This window comes from Dromiciops gliroides, chromosome 2, assembly GCF_019393635.1.
Source record: "Dromiciops gliroides isolate mDroGli1 chromosome 2, mDroGli1.pri, whole genome shotgun sequence".
Classification (NCBI taxonomy): Eukaryota; Metazoa; Chordata; class Mammalia; order Microbiotheria; family Microbiotheriidae; genus Dromiciops; species Dromiciops gliroides.
The window spans coordinates 71648281-71668609 of record NC_057862.1 but is presented as its reverse complement, the minus strand read 5'-3'; the positions used below and the strand labels follow the sequence as shown (position 1 = coordinate 71668609).

At 37.0% G+C, this 20329-nt stretch overlaps 1 protein-coding gene across 1 annotated transcript in view; it reads right to left on the bottom strand.

The window, feature by feature from the left end:
* The window catches only part of WDFY4 (WDFY family member 4), a 346483-nt gene that overhangs the window by 214280 nt on the left and 111874 nt on the right, over positions 1-20329 (bottom strand). The window contains 7 exon segments of the mRNA XM_043980868.1: positions 2549-2666; positions 5121-5321; positions 9171-9335; positions 10192-10317; positions 10584-10753; positions 12013-12218; positions 18924-19023. Coding sequence (XP_043836803.1) covers positions 2549-2666; positions 5121-5321; positions 9171-9335; positions 10192-10317; positions 10584-10753; positions 12013-12218; positions 18924-19023 — 1086 coding nt within the window.

Here is a 20329-nt window from a genome sequence, read left to right as displayed (position 1 = left end):
CTCAACTGTAAAATTATGGTTTTGGACGAGATTAACCTGAAGGTTCCCTTTTAATTCTAAAACTATCATATAACTACATCTTCAGGGTCACTGGATTACAAAATCCCTCTGCCATTTGCAGGGGCTCCATAAGATGGTATATGCATGAAGTTCTTGAAGTTATATCACTGACAGACATAGGTTATATGTGAGTCCCCATACCTTTCCATAAGGTCCATAATGCTTTTAATCCATAGGTATCAGACATGTCTAGAAATTCAAGATTTCCCAAATTTAAAATTCCATTTATTCATCTATGTTCAATGATGATGTTCCAAGCTCAGGCTCAAGGAAAACTGGATATGTATACAACAAGGAAGGCAATCCTACCCAAAAGGCCATAGGATTCACTATACGCATAATTAGGAAGAGATCTATGCCCTATTTGGTCAGTTTCCTAGAGGACTGATGGAAAGGTTTGGGGAAGGCAGCCAGACCTGATCTCCTGATCATGGAAGCTCATAAGACTGAGCCATCCATTTATATAAAGCTTTGGCTGCTTGCAATATGCCTAACAGGTTGGCCTGGACAGCCTTCACTTTGCCCAGGTAATCAAAGGCTGCTAGAATCAGTGTAAAAGATTGGCTTTAAAAGGATAAAAGTCTGGGGGCAGCTAGGTGGCACAGTGGATAAAGCACTGGCCCTGGATTCAGGAGAACCTGAGTTCAAATTTGGCCTCAGACACTTGACACTTACTAGCTGTGTGACCCTGGACAAGTCACTTAACCCTCATTGCCCTGACCAATAAATAAATAAATAAATAAATAAAAGTCATAGTCTCTATGAAAGATGTTTTATTTAAATGGAATTAGATGGAAGAGTAAACTAAGTTATTACAAGATACTTCAATGACCGACAGTCAGTTGAACCCATCATCTTAGTGAAGTTAGTATCACTTGAGGAATACTATCATGGAGCATGTGTGCGTGTATGTGTGTGTGTTGGCTAGTGTGTTCTGTCCATGCATTATTCTGAGAGTGCCATGTAATGAACGAGTCCATTTTCACCCAAAGAGTTATGAATACTGAAGTTCTAAAATACAGAACACATTGGGTGCAGCTATAAGAGATGAAGAGAGGGGGGACAACAGAGTTAGATTATCTCACTAAGTGAAGTATAGGTAAACAGGGTTGATAACAGTAAAGTCTGTCTTGTTCCAATTGGAAAACAACTGGTGTTGGCGCATGTACTGGAAGATTTGCATATCAGAATGTCCAAATACAACTAAAACATTAAACTTTACTCAGGGACTCATGGTTAACCATAAGTTTGGTGAACTTTAAGCCTTATGTTAGAAAGCTTACGGGCCTCTTAGACTTGAGAGATTAAATACTTTCAAATACTTCACACTCTTGCATTATTTATGAATTTGTATATTCTCTTTTTTCCTTGTAAATAAACACTATAAAATGTACTCTTGTAATTTGTTAGGTCAAGATAAGGGGTAGAGAGGAAAGATGGAAGGTCTGACGTCTTAAAAGCTGAATGTCAGAGCTAGGAGACAGGACGATAGAGAAGAGATGTGTGTCACATCTATGAAGTCAAGGAACCAACTTGTCTCAGAAAGATCCCACAAGATTTAGTGAGTGCCTTGAAGTGGGGTCTCATGATCAAAGACATTTATAAAATAGCAAAAGACAAAAGTTGGAGGCCTGGGGGCAAAGACCCCTGAACTGGTCCCAAGAAAGGTAGTTGGTATGCTGAAAATCTGACTGTAGGTCAACGAGATGTGAGATCCAATAATGTATCCTTCTTATTGCATGGCTCTACATTCATGATTGCTTTGTGTGTGTGTGTGTGTGTGTGTGTGTGTGTGTGTTTGTGAGGCAATTGGGGTTAAGTGACTTGCCCAGGGTCACACAGCTAGTAAGTGTTAAGGGTCTGAGGCCAGATTTGAACTCAGGTCCTCCTGAATCCATGGCTGATGCTCGATCCACTGCGCCATCTGGCCGTCCCCATGATTCCTTTTTCTTGAATAGCAGTGTTGTTGTTGTTGATGATGATGATGATGATGCAGGAGCAGGTGTACATGTCTCATTTATATAAGCACTTCAAGGTTTGCAATGGGCTTGACAAAATATCTCATTTGATCCTCACAACAACCCTGGGTAGAGTTACTATCATTATCTGAAACTGAGGTTCAGAGATATTAGCTAACACAGCTAATAAGTGTCTACCAAAATATTCAAGACTAAGTTTTCAAAATTAGGCCAACATTCTATGTTCCACACCCCTACATTCATATTGGTTAGACTTGGCCTCCCTTCGAAGCCTACAGTCCTGTCACCATAATCACCTACAATACATTTGCATTTCAAATGGGCAAGTCTTCTGCAGCGAGCAGTGATCTGCTACTTGTCTATGTTTCTGTGAAATGGGGTGTTTTTTCTCCCTCATTCTAGTCTTAATGACATAGAATAATTCATTGTCTTTTCCACAGTATCAAAGCATCCACATTGACAAATAAATGCAGTGAGCAGACATCAGGATTCATCTCCCCACCACTCACCATTGGAACTCAGAGCACAGCAGCCTTCACTTATAATGTGAAATACACCCATAGCAGAAAGCAGGATCTCAGACTGAAAGCATCGTTTCTGTTGGTTCGTTGTGTTCTCTGGAGAAGCCTGAAACCATGACATGTTTACTGTGATGAGAAAACAATCTCTTACTTGCTGAAAATATGCAAAGTCTGAAGAAGGGATGGCTTAGAGGAAGTATCTTCAAATATCTAAAGGGGGGGGTCACATGGAAGAAGGGTTATACTTTTCGCTTGGCCCTTGATGGTTCAACTAGAAACAATGGATGGAATTTATTTTAAAAATCAGATTTTTGAACAATAAAAGGAAATGCTTCCTAATTATTAATGCTGTACAAAACTGGAATGGGCTGCCTAGGTGGGTAGGTAGGTCCCATCCCTGGAGGTCTTTCAGAAGAAAATAAGTGACTACTTGTCAAGGTTTTGGTACCTGCTTCGTGTATGGATTGGACTAGGTTATATCTAAGGTCCATTCCAGTTCTAAGTCTAAGATTCTATGAATAGATGAATGGTAATCATGTGGGATCATTAAATTTTTTTTCTGGGGCAATGGTTAAGTGACTTGCCCAAGGTCACACAGCTAGTAAGTGTCAAGTGTCTGAGGCCGGATTTGAACTCAGGTCCTCCTGAATCCAGGGCCAGTGCTTTATCCACTGCTCCACCTAGCTGCCCCCTGAGATCATTTAGTCTTTTGGAAAAAAATGAGATTCTCATTTCATTTCCTAGAAAGGGTCATTCTTTGTGTGTTTCAAATATACCTAGGAGTACCTTTGTCTTCTACAGTCAATAACACCTTCAATCTAAACCGTGGTATCCTAGGACACTGTTATCCTAACTTGTGGCCCAGAAGAGATCTCCTAGGTTTCCTGTTTGGGGTGCTTATTTTGTTGGAGCAGGTCTATCCGAAGTTCTAGGAAATGGTCCTCTTTATTGGAAGGGAAACATACATGTATGCATGCATTCACACACACACACATATACATATATTCATATCTCACAGGCCTGAATCTTAATCATGCAAATTAAAGCTCACCACCACTATTTGGTGAAAACTCACTGTTTGCAGAATACAGGTATTTATTACTAACTTTTGCCTACTTTACAACACCTTGTCAACTCTGACATCAGTATCAGTAAAGCTGGTCAAGAAAAGTACCAAGAATAAACACTTTATAATTACTACCAATCCTCCCTAAATGCATTGTGCTACTTTATACTTGACATAGGACTTTTACATATAATATCTCACTTAAGTCCCACAAGAAGGACATATATCCACTCTTTTAACCTAAAAGGGTTATTATACTGGGGGAAAAAAGTGAGCTATTTACTCAGAGATTTACCAAGCTGCAAGAGACTTGAGTAAACAACTTCTTGGTTTAGGCAGCTAAGTGGTGTAGTGGGTAGAGTGCTAGACCTGAAGTTAGGAAGACCTGAATTCAAATCCAGCCTCAGACACATACTAGGTGTGTTACCTTAGGAATTTACTTAACTTCTGTTTGCCTCAGTTTTCTCATCTGTATAATGTGGATAACAAATAGCCCCTACCTCCCAAGATTGTTGGGAGGACCAAATGAAATAATATTTATTTTTTTGTTTTTTGTTTTTTGCTTTTTGCAGGGCAATGAGGGTTAAGTGACTTGCCCAGGGTCACACAGCTAGTAAGTATCTAGTGTCTGAGGCCAGATTTGAAATCAGGTTGTCCTGAATTCAAGGCCAGTGCTTAATCCACTGTGCCACCTAGCTGCCCCGAGATAATATTTATAAAGTGCTTAGCACAGTACCTGCCACATAGTAGGTGCTCTATAAATTCTAGGTATAATTACTGTTTTTTGCAAATTAGGAAAATAACGCACAGTGAAGTTGGATCTCTCACTCAAGGTCACATAGTATGGGGGTGGGGGGGGCGGGGAGGGCAGAGCTGAGGCCAAGAATCCTGATCTTCTGGTGTCAAATTCAACACTTTCTATTGTACTAACAAAGTATTTTATAAACTGTCACCAGAACTTTCACTGAGTCATTGGAAGTTCAGAGTGTTTTAAGGTCAGAATGTTAGTTGACCATTTAGGACCAGGCTAAGAAAAGAATATATTCTCTTCTAATTCACTCTCTGTTCAAATCTTATTCACTCATAAATCACTCCTTTTCAGATTCATGAGGACATTACTTTTAGTCCAAAGGGTAAAATTTTCAGGGCCCAATCTCATCAGCAAATTGTTTACTCATGTGATTCTTTAAGGGGGACTTGAGAGTTCCTTGATCCATGTGATCTAAGGAAGAGAACTGAAGTTCACTCCAAAGATACTTACTGATCAGTTGTTCATTCCAAATTCATTTCACATTAAAACCTTAGCCTCCTTATCCTGAGGGTAAAAGATTTTTCACATCCTTGGTGAAAGACAAAGGCTCTTTACTTCTTTAGAAACTTCATCCTTCCCTAAGCACCCCCCCCAAGACTCCAGCTTTTGCCTCCAGCTACGATTTGCCTCAGTCCTTCAGAGGACTGAATATCCAAGCCCACTCCCACTGCATTAGAACCAACCTCCAGAAGGAAGTCCAATGGGTGCAATTGTTTTTGTGTTGGAGTGCAGAGCAAGATCTCCCTGAGAAGCAGCTTCAGAAAATCAGAGACTTGTTTTCTGGCAGGGTGAGTTGTAAAAGAATGTGTGGGGGTCTCCACGCTATTCTGTCCTTCAGCAGTCGTCAAAAGGATATTGTTATTCCATGAGGAGTCGCTCATTCTCTACTCAGGAAAAAAATCAATTTGACAACATTTATTAAATGCATTCTCCATCCAAGGCACTGTCCTAGTTCCTAAGGATATAAAGACATAAAATAATCCCTTTCCTCAAAGAAAATATGTTCTGCTAGGGGGATGGAACATGTACAAAGATAAACAAAATATATACAAAGTTACAGCAAGTTATTGCAACAAGAAAAGAGAATTAACAACTGGGGAAATCAGGAAAAGTCTTGGGCAGGAGAAGGAACCTGGGCTTTGTTTTGAAGGAAAGTAGAGAGTGGACAGTCTGAAGGTATGGAACAAAGGCACATTCCAGATGTGACTGGCCATGTATGCAAATTCATGTGGCAGATTCAGTATCATGTAAGAGGAATAACCATCAGGATAATTTGACTGAAATGGAGAGTGTGTGAAAGGAGCTAAATGAAATAAACTTGAGAAGGTAAGGGGGAGCCAGATGAGATATTTCAGGACAATGTACTTAGAGCTGGAAGAAAACTTAAGAGACCATCAAGTCAAACCTCTCATTTTATAGATGAAGAAATTAAGGCCCCCAAATGATGAGACTATCCCCACATCACACGGATAGCAGATGGCAGAGCTAAGATTCAAACCCAGGTCCTCTTGAGAAGGATTTAAATGCTGGGATGTAAATTTTGTCTTTTTTCCTGGAGGAAAAGGGGGAGCAAGGGAGCAACATGTTCAAACCTGAACATTAGAAATGTCAAATTAGGAGGTAGCCACGTGGCACAGTGGATAAAGACCTGGCCATCGATTCAGGAGGATCTGACTTCAAATCCACATTCAGACACTTGACACTCACTAGCTGTGTGACTCTGGGCAAGTCACTTACTCCCATTGCCTCACAAATTTTTTTTTAATTTAAATAATAAAAAAAATCAAAATAGCAGCTTAATGAAGTTAAGAACTTTTTAGTGGTATTTGGTTTTTAGGGTATTTGCTTTACGTGTCATTTCATGCTATAATGAAGGTATAGTCATACAGATAAAATGAGGAATAAGAAACTGGATTTCTGGGGGCAGCTAGGTGGCACAGTGGATAAAGCACTGGCCCTAGATTCAGGAGGACCTGAGTTCAAATCCAGCCTCATATACTTGACACTACCTGTGTGACCTTGGGCAAATTACTTAACCCTCATTGCCCAACGGGGGAAGAGGGGGAGAGAAGAAAAAAAAAGAAAGAAACTGGATTTCTACCATGAGAGATTCTAGTGTCATTCTAACATGAGTGTTCTAGGGTTCTAGAGTATAAAGCCTTAGCTCTGTTAGCTGGCATGACATCAATATGGTATTATAAGGTTTACAAGGCATTTTCAAAATACCCTGGTCATCCTCAAACATTGCTAAGAGATAAATATGCAAGGCTCCTTTATCTCAACTTTACAATGCCCTGAAGTGCTAAGAATCAATCAATCAATCAATCAATCACAAGCAAAATTCATGCTATTAGTTGATTTGAGGTGGATCTCCTCACTCTGAGCTCCTCTTTTTACCACAGAACTAAAACCTCCTGCCAATGAGATCAGCCTTCAATGTCTCACTTTGCCCATTCATAAGATTAATTAATTTTTTTTTCAATTCATGAAATTAATTGAATGACACCAGGGACATAGTGATTGGATTAATTACTGTTCTAGAGCCTGATTGAAAAGCTAACTGTATAATTTCAGAGCAAATGATGAGATTCATTTGGTTAAGTATCAAAAATGCTATGCTGAGATTTTTGCATTGTAGTATCTGTCCCACTTTCCGTGAATGAAAGCCCATGTGGAACAAAACAAGGGAAAATGGGGAATTCTTAGCTCCTAATCTTGTTCATTCCTTTATTGTTTACTTGAATTTTGCTGCACCTTAACCTAGGTCATAACCATACTTTCAGAATCATTTAAGCAACAATATGACGCCTTTTCTTTTCTCTGGTCCTACTCTCAATTTTGTACTGCTAAACTCCAAATCCGTGCTCAACACTCCTTGGAATTCAGATCCTGGACCTACAAGAACCTATCCTAATCTTAAACACATCTGCTTCTGACTCCTCTGACCAAGCTAAGCCCTCTCTCTCTCTACAGCTATGCCCCCATCATCACCCTTGACACAGCCAATTCAGAAAAAAGGTGGGGGGAGAAAGCCATGGGGAAAATTTTTGAAAATTGCTTTTGTAAGAATAGAAAATGCACATACTTTAAGAAATAAATTTTCATTTCTTATAATGATTTCATTCTTCGTCTAAGACCTAGAAGTGTTTTAAGACTTGCTCTACTGTCATATTTCTCATTTCTACCTATTTGAAAGTTGACCAAATTACGGAACTACCCCAAGCTGCTCAAAGGTAAGGTTTCATCCTTTCCAGTAAAAGTATAATCTCAAAGTTTGGAAGTCATTTACTTACTGTCTATGTTTATTTTTCTTAAAAGAAAAAATGAATTTATCTGTCTTTTTATTTTTTGTCATTGAGGAACCATGGTGAAGCTTAGATTTGGGAAAAAAAACAAAAACAAACACGGTTGGCTAGTTCAACCTCTTAGCTCAAACATAAGTATCCTCTACAATATCCATATCAAATGATCATCCTGCCTCTCCTGGAATGCCTCCAGTAATGGAAGAACACATCACCACTTCAATCAGATGATTGCTATTCCATTTTTGGAGACTTATTTATACACATACATACACATATATGTTAAATGTTTGTATTTCCCTTTGTGGTATAGAGAAAACTGCCTTTCTCTAACTTCTACCCATTGGTCTTAGTTGTACAGCTACATAGCTTAACCCTAATCCTTCTTCCATATGTCAGCCCATGACATATTTGGAGACACTTTTTTACCTCACCAATCTTCACTTCCTTAAGTTAAACATATCCAGCTCCTCTAACTGTTTTTCCTCATAAGATGGATTCATGGTCCTTTATATTCTTGGTTATACTCCAGTTTATCAAAGTCTGGCTGTAGGAACTAAACACAATACTCCAGCTACGATTTGCTCAAGGGAGAATACAATCATACCAGCACTATGACTTCCTTCATTCTAAATTCTATACAATTAATTCACATGAAGACTATTATTCAAGACTAATCATCAATAATTAGCCTTTTAACAAGCCCGTTACACTGTTGGCTGGCTTCTACTGAGTTTCTTTTCACTTAAAATCTCTTTTTTCCCACATGAACTGCTGTCAAGTCACTTTTCCTTTGGACAATCCAAATGATTTATTTTTTAAACTTAAATAGAAAATTTGAGAGACTAAAAATTATCTTCCTAAAATTAATGCAAAGACCTTAAGATCTTTAGGATCCTGATTCTCTCATTTAATAAACATTACAATTCAATAAGCTCTTACTGAATACTTTTGTTGAAGACCTGGAATATTCACAGAATGCAACAATGAGCTCAGTTGATAGAGACTTCGCATGTGAGAGAGCCTGCTTCTGGAAGAGTCATGATGTCATGTAATGGAAGTACCTTAAGGAGTTATTAGAGCATGTGTGGACATTTTATAACTGGTTCCTGGTCTGCTAACCACATGGCTAATGGCAAACTTTTTGATTGGTTCCACACTTGAAAGTGAGGATATCTTCAAAAAGGCATTAGCTATCAGAATCTCAGCCCTGAGGAGCAGATTTTACAGACATTGCTCTGGAAGAATGAGAGAAAAAAAAGAAGCAGACATAGTCACCATCCTATAGGAGATGGCAAGTTATTAGAGGATAAATATGACACATACTGACCTGAAACACATAGAGCAATGGTCTATACAGCCGGCATGAAGAGTTCTCAAGAAGGAGAGTCCACTCCTTAGGCTTTGGGGAAGGTATTCAACATTGCTTACCTTTGGAATTTTGGGAGGGAAGAGAATTGAAGCCAAGGCTTGGAGAAAGTCAGAGGATCGCCATACAGGGTCCTGAGGATAGTTGTGGTATATTAAACAAAGGAACTGCATCACATTTCCAGGGTAGGTCACTTTCCAATTTTCTTCTTCTGAACCTGTGATAGGCTAAGAACACAATTTATGAGGGGCATGGCTTTGAGTAAGTTGAATTAGCTACTGCACAAGTAGCAAAAAAATTGAACTGCAGACCTTCCTTCATTTTTCTTTGATTCTGGAAAAGACACCTAACTAAAATATACCCAACAGGACTAAATAAGGAACTAGTTTAGAAACCAGGAGACCAAATAGCAGGTTTTAACAGTGACATGATAAGTAATATTTTTCCCTTAATTTTCCCAAGTAGTAAAAATGAGGACTCTCTATAGCTTCCTACTTATTTCAAATGGATCATTTATAAACTAATAGTTTTCTTTTAAAAATTAAACTACCATGAGTGTATGAAGATGAAAATTAATCAGGAATATATATGAAGCACTTGAGCCTGGATTGAAAGAGATAATTTTTCCCAGCCAATGCTAAGGAACAAAGATATGAATTGGAATTTCAGGAATGAGGAAAAGAAGGTCAGCTTGGCTGAATCAGTATAGATGGGTTAATAATGGCCAATACAGCTGGAAAGGTAGGATGGAGACAGGTTTGATAGTACTCTAAAAGTTAAACAGAGGACTTTATAATTCAGTCTAGAAACAATTGGTAGCCATTAAGCTGGCTCAGTAGGGGAACCACATGGTCAGATCCACACCAAAGCAAAATTCTTGGACAGTAGTGCAGATGATGAAAGACATGAGGCAGGGAAATCAATTAGCCAGCTGGGCAAGAGGTAAAGAGGGCCTGAACTAAAAGCAATTTCTGTTTGCGTGGACAGAAGGGGTCTCATGGAAAAGACAAGTAAGAGGAAAATCCTGCTTAAGATAGACTTGGAACTACCATGGTTGAGGTCAAGATGAGAGCAAGTACTTACCAACTTAATTATGGCTTTGACCATCTCTAATAGCAGCTTGGCACCTTCTGTGCATAAACCAGACTTAAGGGTACTTTCCCCATTGTGGTTCTGCAATAACCATTGTAACATGGCATCAAGACTTGTCTAAAGTAGAAAAGAGAAATTATAAGCTTATTTTAATTTATACACACATAACTCATGACTAGGTAATATATAATTTATAAGTATCAGCATTATTTATTGCATAGAAAGCTGGCTTTGAAGCCAGGAAAACTTAGGTTCAAGCCCCACACTGATGAAACTGCTTTTCTGTCATTTATTTTTGTTTCATCCTTCCCTTTTTCCTTTGGCATCACAAAGGAAAAATAAACTATACCTCCTCACTATTGGAAGCATTTCAAGGGACTCACCTTGGGCTCTGCAGTCACTTCACTCATTGGTGTCTGAAGGAAGAAGCTAGATACAAGGAGGTAGACTTCGGGAATCTGAACATGGTGACTAAGAAATGTAGGCAATATTTGGAAACCAGAAATCAGGCAGGAACCATAATCAGGCTTTGCAGATTGGTTTTTTAAATTATCTAAACATCAGGGGAGAAAAAATATGTAATAAAAATGTTTTTGACCAAAATCAATTAGAAAAGTAACAACCAGTGTCAATAATGTTTGTGTTAAGAATATTTGCTCCATCAGTCATCTGCCTAATAATATATAAGAAATAAAAATTAATCCAAACTCAGGCACCCAATGTTTCTTCAATGAGTGATGATGGTGATGATGTATTTACAAATGTTCCATAGTTCAATTCAGTTCAAATCAATACTTATTAGGTTCTTACCATGTCACTGGGCTAGATGCTGGAGAGACAAAGATAAATACAAAATAGCTTCTACCATCAAGGAATAATCATTCTCTTAGAGCATATTAGTTGAAAGTCACTTCTTATCTGCTATATGTAAGTCAACATAGATAATTTTCAAAGTGGTTGATTGAAATCTGCCAAAAGGAAAAGGTGCTAATAATGGCCGACATTTACATAACTTTAAAATTTGGGCAGCCAGGTGGTACAGTGGATAGAATGCCAGACCTGGAATCAGGAATTCTCATCTTTGTGAATTCCAATCTGACTTCAAACACTACCTGTGTGACCCTGGGCAAGTCACTTAACCCTGTTTGCCTCAGTTTCCTCATCTATAAAATGAGCTGGAGAAGAAAATAACAAACCACTGCAGTATCAAGAAAACCTCAAATGGGTTCACAAAGAGTTGGACATAAAATGAAAATGACTGAACAAATTAAGCTATGAGCTATGGTGAGTAGGAATCTTCCTGGCAGAAGAAAAGGGTGTTTTACTTGTTTTCTTTAAACATATAGACATGTCTAACTATTTTATCTTTTGTTAATTATAGTATGCAATTTAAACTATAATTTATTTTTATTATGCTTCTAACCCTTTTGTTAACAATAGGTAGCAGTAGGCTACCTTGCAAATTAAGATTTGTAAAACACTTTACATACATTATTTTATTGAAAGCTTACAATGACCAGATGAAGTAGGTATTAAAGTTATGGTTATTCTCATTCTACAGATGAAGAAACTGAGGCTGAGAGGTTCATTAACTTATCTATGGTCATATATCTATCAAGTTTCAGAAGTGGGATTGAACCCAGCTCTTTCTGATTCCAACACACTACTATATACCATGGTGCCTCATATATTAAAAATTATATATATCTGTGTGTGTATATATATGTGTATATATATGTTTATATGATATATATATATATATATATATATATGTATTTTCAATGTCTTTAAAATCTTTTGTTTCTAACTCACCCATCAAAATATGCACTCCTAGAATGCTGTTTTCTACCCAGGATCCTCCTGACAAGCCATCTTTAAACCTGGTCCGTAGAGTTGGGTTGTACAAAAAGTGCAATAACAGTTTAATTCCTAACACCACTGTGCTTGGGTGCAGATAATCTTGGATGAACAACAGAAACCAATCAGGTCCCAGTTTCAGAAACATTTCTTCTTGTGACCTGTGGAAAGATGTATTGATGCAAAAATGACTATGCTTGTATTTGTATATGCAGCATGGTGTAGTTGTTAGAAATTTGGCATCAGAGCTGGGAAAATGTAAGTTTAAGTCTCATCTTTGAGATCTATTGGCTGTGTAACTTTGGGGAAATAGATTAACCTCTTAGTGCTCCAGGCAAATTTCTATAAAATAATAAATTACAGAGAAGGGGGTGACCTAAATTGGTTAAAGGGATTTGCTCATCCAGGAGTTCCCTAAGTCAACAAAATCAAAGGTCCAATCTCTATCCCAAATATATCATTTTTAATTGCTTTAATGTAAACACATAGTGTGCAAAATTGCTTATGTAAATTTCTGGAATCTGGACTCCTGTATTTGGATCTGTCAAAAACTTTCTATTTAATTTTAGGGTTATTTAATCTCTCAACAATGGGCAAAAAAAGATGTCCGTTTATATTAAGTTTAAGATCACAGAAATAAATTCTAAAATTATGAATCCTTCAAAACTTTTGCTTGAAGGCAAAAAAACATTTAAAGAGCTAAGAAGATCTCAAAAAAAATATTTTTTAAAAACCCACAATGAAAGGTTTGCAAAGGAATAGAAAAAGAATTTCAGTGAAACTGATAGCAAAATTCTTTAAAAGAATAACAGATTTTAAACCTGTTGCTACCTATTGTTAACCAAAGGGTTGGAAGTATAATAGAAATAAATTTTAAATTGCATACTATGATTAACAAAAGAGAAAATAGGTAGACATTTCCACATTTACATTTAAACAGTGTTTAAGGAAAACAAGTAATAAAAATCTTGTTTCTTGTTGCTGGCAGAGATCTCCTTGCCAAAGCTCATTACTTGTGAAGAGAAGGTATAGAAAAGGGAAAGTCAGATTTAGAGAAATTCTCTTTGTTTGGCAATCCATCTTGCTCCTTTCATCCCTCTTATATCTTTCACCATAAGACATTTAAGTCATGAAACCAAAAAAGCAAATACTCCATATTCCCCATTTTTTTTGCCTCGATATCCACCTCAGTGTCCTGTTTTGGCTTGATGGGTGAAATCAGTCCAAGGAGTAGATTTAAAGTCATCCAAGGTACATAGATATTTAACCTTTTATTACAGATAAATTAATAATTTTCTCTAAAGAACAACATGCAATACCCATTTCCTAAAAAGCAGAAGTGGCAGTTGTATTATTAGATGAACTTGAGTTCAAGGCAGGAAATATAAAAAGAAACAAATAAGCTTACATAATGGTAGTGTGACAAAAGTTATTTTTGGTAAAGATTAATATTCCCGTTTTTAGCTAACTCATTTGGGAAGGGCCACACCTGGCTCACCCCAAGGTTCTGAAGGCAGCTTTTGAAGGACCTCCCCTTTTGGGGGAGGGGAGATTGAACACTTCCAGAAGGGAGGTGGGCTACTTTAGGTACAAGAGCTCTCTCTAGGGTTTTCTTTTGGTCCTGGCCCTTGTGGTGGCGTGTGCTGGTTCTCTCAGTCTGGCAAGCTGTTCAGGCTTGGGTGAGTTAATGATGGAAAACCCTAAATTCCTTTGAACTAGCTTAATTGGAAATCAGTCTGGGGTTGCATAGCTTAAGTTTAGAGTTAATAATATTCATCTGTATTTCCATTTTCCTATTTCCTTATCTTTGAGTTTTTATTAGTTTCACTTTGTTGTTTAATTAATTCCCAAGTAAAAAAATCTTATCCTTTTGTGAACTAAAGTTTAGAGGCTCCTTTCTTATTGGCCTGGGAGAAATATTTAAAAAGGGCAGTTCAGAGGGGAGGTTTAAACCTAAAAGGTCCCTCATATTTCCAGGACCCCAATATTAAGACGTCACCCAAATAACGCTCCGTATATCAAATTTTAGCCCTTACAGTAGTCAGAACAAAAAATAATGGATATTTAATTTTAAATTTATACACCAATATATTTGAAAGACAAGTTCATAAAAGAAAAATTAATCATAACATTATAACAAATATATAAAACAAAGTGGCATTAGGAACTTTCAATATACCATAATCAGAATACAACAAAACTGCATTATCTCATTTTTATTTATAATCAGAATTTTTGAATAGGGTTAGCACTATGAATTTTGTATTATTCTGGTATAGGTAAAGGCAGTTTCTTAATGGAGATATAACTCTATACGGTCATTTTAAAAACAATCAAAAATACTAAACATAACAGGATCTTATACTCTATACTTCTCATTAAATTGTATGATTGCAAATATGTGGCCTTTTATAAAGAATTTCAAAGTCATCCCATTCCCTTTACATAATTTCATCAGGGTATGCTATATATGTGTGTCTATATATATATATATGTGTGTGTGTGTATGTGTGTATGTATATATATGTATATATATGTGTGTGTGTACACATATACACACATACATATATACACACATAGATCATACTTATAAAGATTTCATAGAAATAAAAAAATTAGGGGTATGGAATGGAAATTATCTTTGCTTTCTTTGATAATAATACTGTGACCTTTTCTAGTTTTTAAAATTCATCCTCTGATTGAGAAATTTTGATAATCAATATCTGAATACTTACTGTTTTACCTCCAAAAAGAAATCTCTTCATTGTATTTGGTCAAGCTTTACTACTCTTATCAGCTTCATTTTCTTGAGTGCCGTTTGTACTTCCTTATACCATATCAGGTATTGAGATGTTAGAGTCAAAATAATGATGGTTCCACTAACATCCATTATAAGAATAGATTGCTAAAGAAATGCTGGAACATCTGTCTCATTTCTCATCTATTTTTTGGCCTCCTCTTTTCATCTATAAAAAGTCTCTGAATGAACTGGCTTGGTTATAATTCACACCCAGAATTCCACATACTCATTTGCCCTTCCATTGCTTTTCACCTATTTTATGAGGCATGAATGCAACTTTCAATCATCCCCTTCTGTGATATTTTGAAAATGTGCTTGGAACCTAAATTGGTGCTGACCTTATCTACCAATTCTCAACTTGGCAATGACATCAAATGTAGGGTAATGGAACCAGTTTCTGGACTCACTTAGCCTCCTTATTGTGGTAATTGCTTTCCACTGTCTAAATATCTCTATGAAATGGTGATAACTAAAAATATTTATTGTGTCTACGATATTCCAGCTTTTGTGCCAAATGCAAGGGATAACAAAAAAGGAAAAATATACTCCCTACCCTCAATAATTGGAGAAATATTAATTGTTCATTAGTAGGCAAAGTTGATATAATAAAAACAAAAATTCTACAAAAATTAATGTATTCAGTGCCATACCAAACTACAGAAAAAATATTTTATAAAGCTAGAAAAAATAATAATGAAATTCATATGGAAGAAGAAAAGGTAAAAAATGTCAAGGGAACGAATTTAAAAATGTGAAGGAAGGTGGCCTGGTAGTATCAGATCTCACACTATATTAGAAAGAGACAATCATCAAAACAATCTGGTACTGGTTAAGAAATAGAGTGGTGGACCAGTGGAATAGATTAGGCACACAATACACAGTAGCAAATTAACATGGTAATCTAATGATCAATAAACCCAAAGTTCCAAGGTTTTGGAATAAGAATTCAGTATTTGAGAAAATTGCTGGGAAAACTGGAAAGTAATTTGGCAAAAACTTGGTATAGACAAACATCTCATATTGTATACCAAGGTAAGGTCAAAATGGAAATATGATTTAGACATAAAGGGTGAAATCATAAGCAAACTAGGGGAGCATGGACACTTTTACATTTCAGATCAGATAAAGGAAAAATATATGACCAAACAAGAGTAAGCAAACATTACAGGATGTAAGATGGAAAATTTTAATTAAATTGTTATAAAATTGTAAAAACAAAACCAATGCAGCCAAGATTAGGAGGAAAGCAGGAAACTGGAAAAATCTTTATAGAAAGCTTCTCTGAAAAAAAACAAAACCTTACTTCTTAAAGCTATAAGAACTGAGTCAAATTTATAAGAGTATTAATCATTCCCCAAGTGATAAATGGTCAAAGGATGTGAACTGTTTTCTGGAGAAAAAATGAAAGCTGCCAATAATTACATGAAAAAATGTTCTAAATTTCTATTGATTAAAGAAATACAAATTAAACAACTCTCAGGTACCAACTCACACCTATCACATTGGCTAATATAACCAAAAAGGAAAATGACAAATATTGGAAGGGATGTGGTCAGTTATTCTCACCTTACAAATGAGGAAATTCAGGCTTTGGGGATTTATATAACATACTTGAGAAAATGCAGTAAAAAGGGGGTCTAGCAACAAGATTTTACTTTAGGCAATGAAGCAAAGACAGTAAAAGTGATTTCAAGTGTTGCTTTAGCTAATTTCTGCTTATGTAGTCTATGGAAAGGATCATAACCTTTCTGTGCCTCCGTTTTCTCATCTGCAAAATCATGAAGTTTGACAAGATGATGTCTCAGGTCTCTTCTAACCTTAAATTCTATTATTCTAGGTAGCAGCACCATAATTTGGAGCCAGTGTGCTTTGATTCTGAGTCCTGCGCCCCTTCCATTCCCTAAGTTCTCAATTTTTTTGGTCTCAAGATCCCTTCGCACCCTCAAAAATTATTGAGGATTCCTCCCCAATAGCTTTTTCTTATATTGATTAGCTCTATTAAAAATTAAAATATCTTGGTATCATTCTGAAAATAAATTTGACCTCAAAGAACCCCTGAAAGGGTCTAAGGGAGCCCCAGGGGTCTCTGGACCATATTTGGAGAACCCCTGACATATCAGAATAATAAAAGAGAGTGAATAACCTTTGTATGAGGAAAAGCAAGGAAGTTAGCTTGCTGGTATAATGGAGTCACTGATTCCAGAGAAGGGAAAGACAAACAATGTTATAGGCTCTGGTTACAAGGTGTGATGTTTAAAATCTAATGTGTGGTCACCTTAAATTAGAAGCTTTAATACCAGTCTAAGGGCATTAAGCATTTATTAAAGCATACTAGGTATTAGTAAAAAGAGAACACGTGGAGTTTAGAAAGTTAAGAAAAGACCTATCTAGCCTAGAGTTCCAGCCTGGTCTGATTCTTCCTCAAGTCCTCCACCATGAGCCTGCTTCAACCAGGAACACTCAGCAAACTGTGTGGAAGCTTTTAATAGGTCCAGAGCAGAGGTGGTCCTTACACACTGCTTCAAGCTGATTGGTTAGTGTCATCCAAATCCATTGGTTCACTGGACTTGAAGGTGGTCTCATGTTGAGTTCAAAGTGCTTAGCTTCTGAGAACAATACCTTCTTAAGGGCCAGTCAGGTAAGGTTACAATATAATTAACTTTAAGTAGGCTAATCAGCAAAGTCAATCACTCTCACTTAATTCAATCAGTTTAGATTAATCTCCAGATGGGGACTTTGAGTATCTGACAAATCCCATTTTTTTCTCACAAAAGTCATCAGTGATAAGAGTGGAAGTGAGGAAAACTTCATGGATTAAAATACTTATTCATTGACAGGTTAAAAAATACTTGAAAGACTACTTTATTATATTTTTTGATTTAAGGAATAAGAGTAGAATGAGTGTTGTATTTGAAAGATTTAGCAAGTGCCAGTTTAAAAGAATGACTGGATCTTGGACTGCGTCTGAACCTCATACTTGCACACAGTAAGCATGACCTTACAACTATTCCCTTTGACAAACATGAAATTTTTATGGTGAATTCACCAAGTTCTTAATTTTTATTTTCATCGAATACTAAGTACTTTATATAATAATTAGTAAATCTTCTTATTTTGAATCAAAGGATTTAGAGATGATCAGAGGGATCTTAGATGACATTAAGACCAATTCCATCATCTCACAGATAAGAACAATGATGCCTAGGGAGGTTGTTCAGTCTTTTCAATCATGAAACTCTGTGACCCCATTTGGGATTTTCTTGGCAGTGATACTAGAGTGGTTTGCCATTTCCTTCTCCAGCTCATTTTATAGAAGAAGAAAATGAAGCAAACTGATTGAAATAAATTGCCCAGGCTCACACAGCTAGTAAGACTTGTCTGAGGTCAGATTTGAACTCAGGAGGACGAATGTTCCTGACTCCAGGCCTAGCACCTCTGTACACTATGACACCATAGAGAGGTTATGTGAGAAAACAGGACAAGTAGTCAACAAGCATTTCTTAAGTAACTACTATATGTCAGCCGCTGTACAAAGTGCTGGTTACACAAAGAAAGGCAACAAACAAGGATATCAAGGAGTTCAACAACTCCCAGGTGACGTGGTAGTTTAATGGCTAAAGAACTGGCCCCAAACTGAGACCCTCACCTCTGATACATCCTGTCTACATTACCCTGGCTAAGTCACATAATTTCTCAATGTCCCAGGCAACTTTCAAAGACTCTATGTTGCAGATCATGAAACAATCTAGATTGGTAAGAGTAGTTTTTCATCAGATGTTACCCTACACAGATGAAATCAAAAGGAATAACAACAACTAAAGTGGCATTTTTAAAAAAAAAAAGATAAACGGGTTTATTACAATTATACTAAATTTTCTTCCTCCTAGATTTTCAGAATATCTTAGGGCAAGGTCTGGATTAGCCTATTGGGAAACTATAATTTTCCTACTGATGGCGCTAGAAATATGTAGCCGAAATGCCAATCTTTTCATTAAGGAAAACGCCTTCTTATTGCTCTGCGTGTGAATTAGCCACATGCTGGATAACCCTGCACACTGTTACTTACTCTGAGGACAGATGAAATTTGTTGGAGCAGATTACATCCAACAGCATCTCGAGTAACTGGTTTCTGAGCCAGATCATCCTGCCAGATGTTTGGCTTCCGGCTACAAACACGGAAAAGAGAAGAAACCCAAGTAAGATGTCAGAATGCAGGCTTCCATAAACAACTTAGAAAAGGGAAAGAGGTGGGTCTTATCCATGAATTTACAAGGTACCCCTGCATTCACTTTTGAGACATATATCTGAACTTGTCCAAAAGAAACTGGTATGGTAACCCAATTTGGAGAGGGTGATTTAAAGTCTTCCATAATCTGGCTCCTACCTGCCTCCCTTTGCAGTCTGATGTCCTTTCACTCACCTTCATGCCCTCTCTGTTCCTATCAAACTGGCCATTTGGCTATTCCCTGAATCTTTTCATCTCTCCCCACCACTCCTTTCCATAGAGGGGTAGGGTCTCTTGTCTGGAATGCATTTTTTCCTCCTCTCTCCTTCAAAGAATCTCTGGCTTTATTCAAATCCCATCCTAGGTGCCAACTCCTACCAGTAGCCTTTTAAAATTCCTTCCAATTCTTAATACTCTGAACCTTTTGAAAACACTTTCCATATAATTTACATTATTTATCTGTATACTTATTTACTCCCCTCTTCCCAGTAGAAAACAAGTTCCTTGTAGTCAAGCATTGCTTCATTTTCAAAAAATTTCCCCATTTACAATGCTTGGCACATAATAGTTTCCTTTTTTTTTTTTTGGTGGGGCAATGAGGGTTAAGTGACTTGCCCAGGGTCACACAGCTAGTAAGTATCAAGTGTCTGAGGCTGGATTTGAACTCAGGTCCTCCTGAATCCAGGGCCATGCTTTATCCACTGTGCCATATAGCTGCCCCCGCATAATAGGTTCTTAATAAAATATTTATGGAATTGAATCTTCGTAGTATGAGAAAAAAAAAACATTTTATTATTAGGTTAGCAACTAACATCCATTAACTAAGGACAGAATAAGAGAAGCTGCATTTAAACTATAATAGAAATAAAACAAGGGGCAGTTAGGTGGAACAGCGAATAGAGCACCGGCCTTGGATTCAGGAGGACCTGAGTTCAAATCCGGCCTCAGACACTTGATAGCTGTGTGACCCTGGGCAAGTCACTTAACCCTCATTGCTCTGCAAAACAAAACAAAACAAAAAAGAACAAAACAAAAACAAACAAAAGAAGAAATAAAACAAGCTAGATATTAGGATGAACTTTCTGACAAAAACAATCATTTAAGAGAAGGTATTAAATTTGATTCATGTAAATAAAATCAGTGGACGAATCCAAGTTCAAATCTCTGCTCTGTGATATGGTGCGGTGTGTCACGTGTTTGTGTGCGTGTGTGTGCACGCGTGTGTGTGTGTGTGTGTGTGTGTGTGT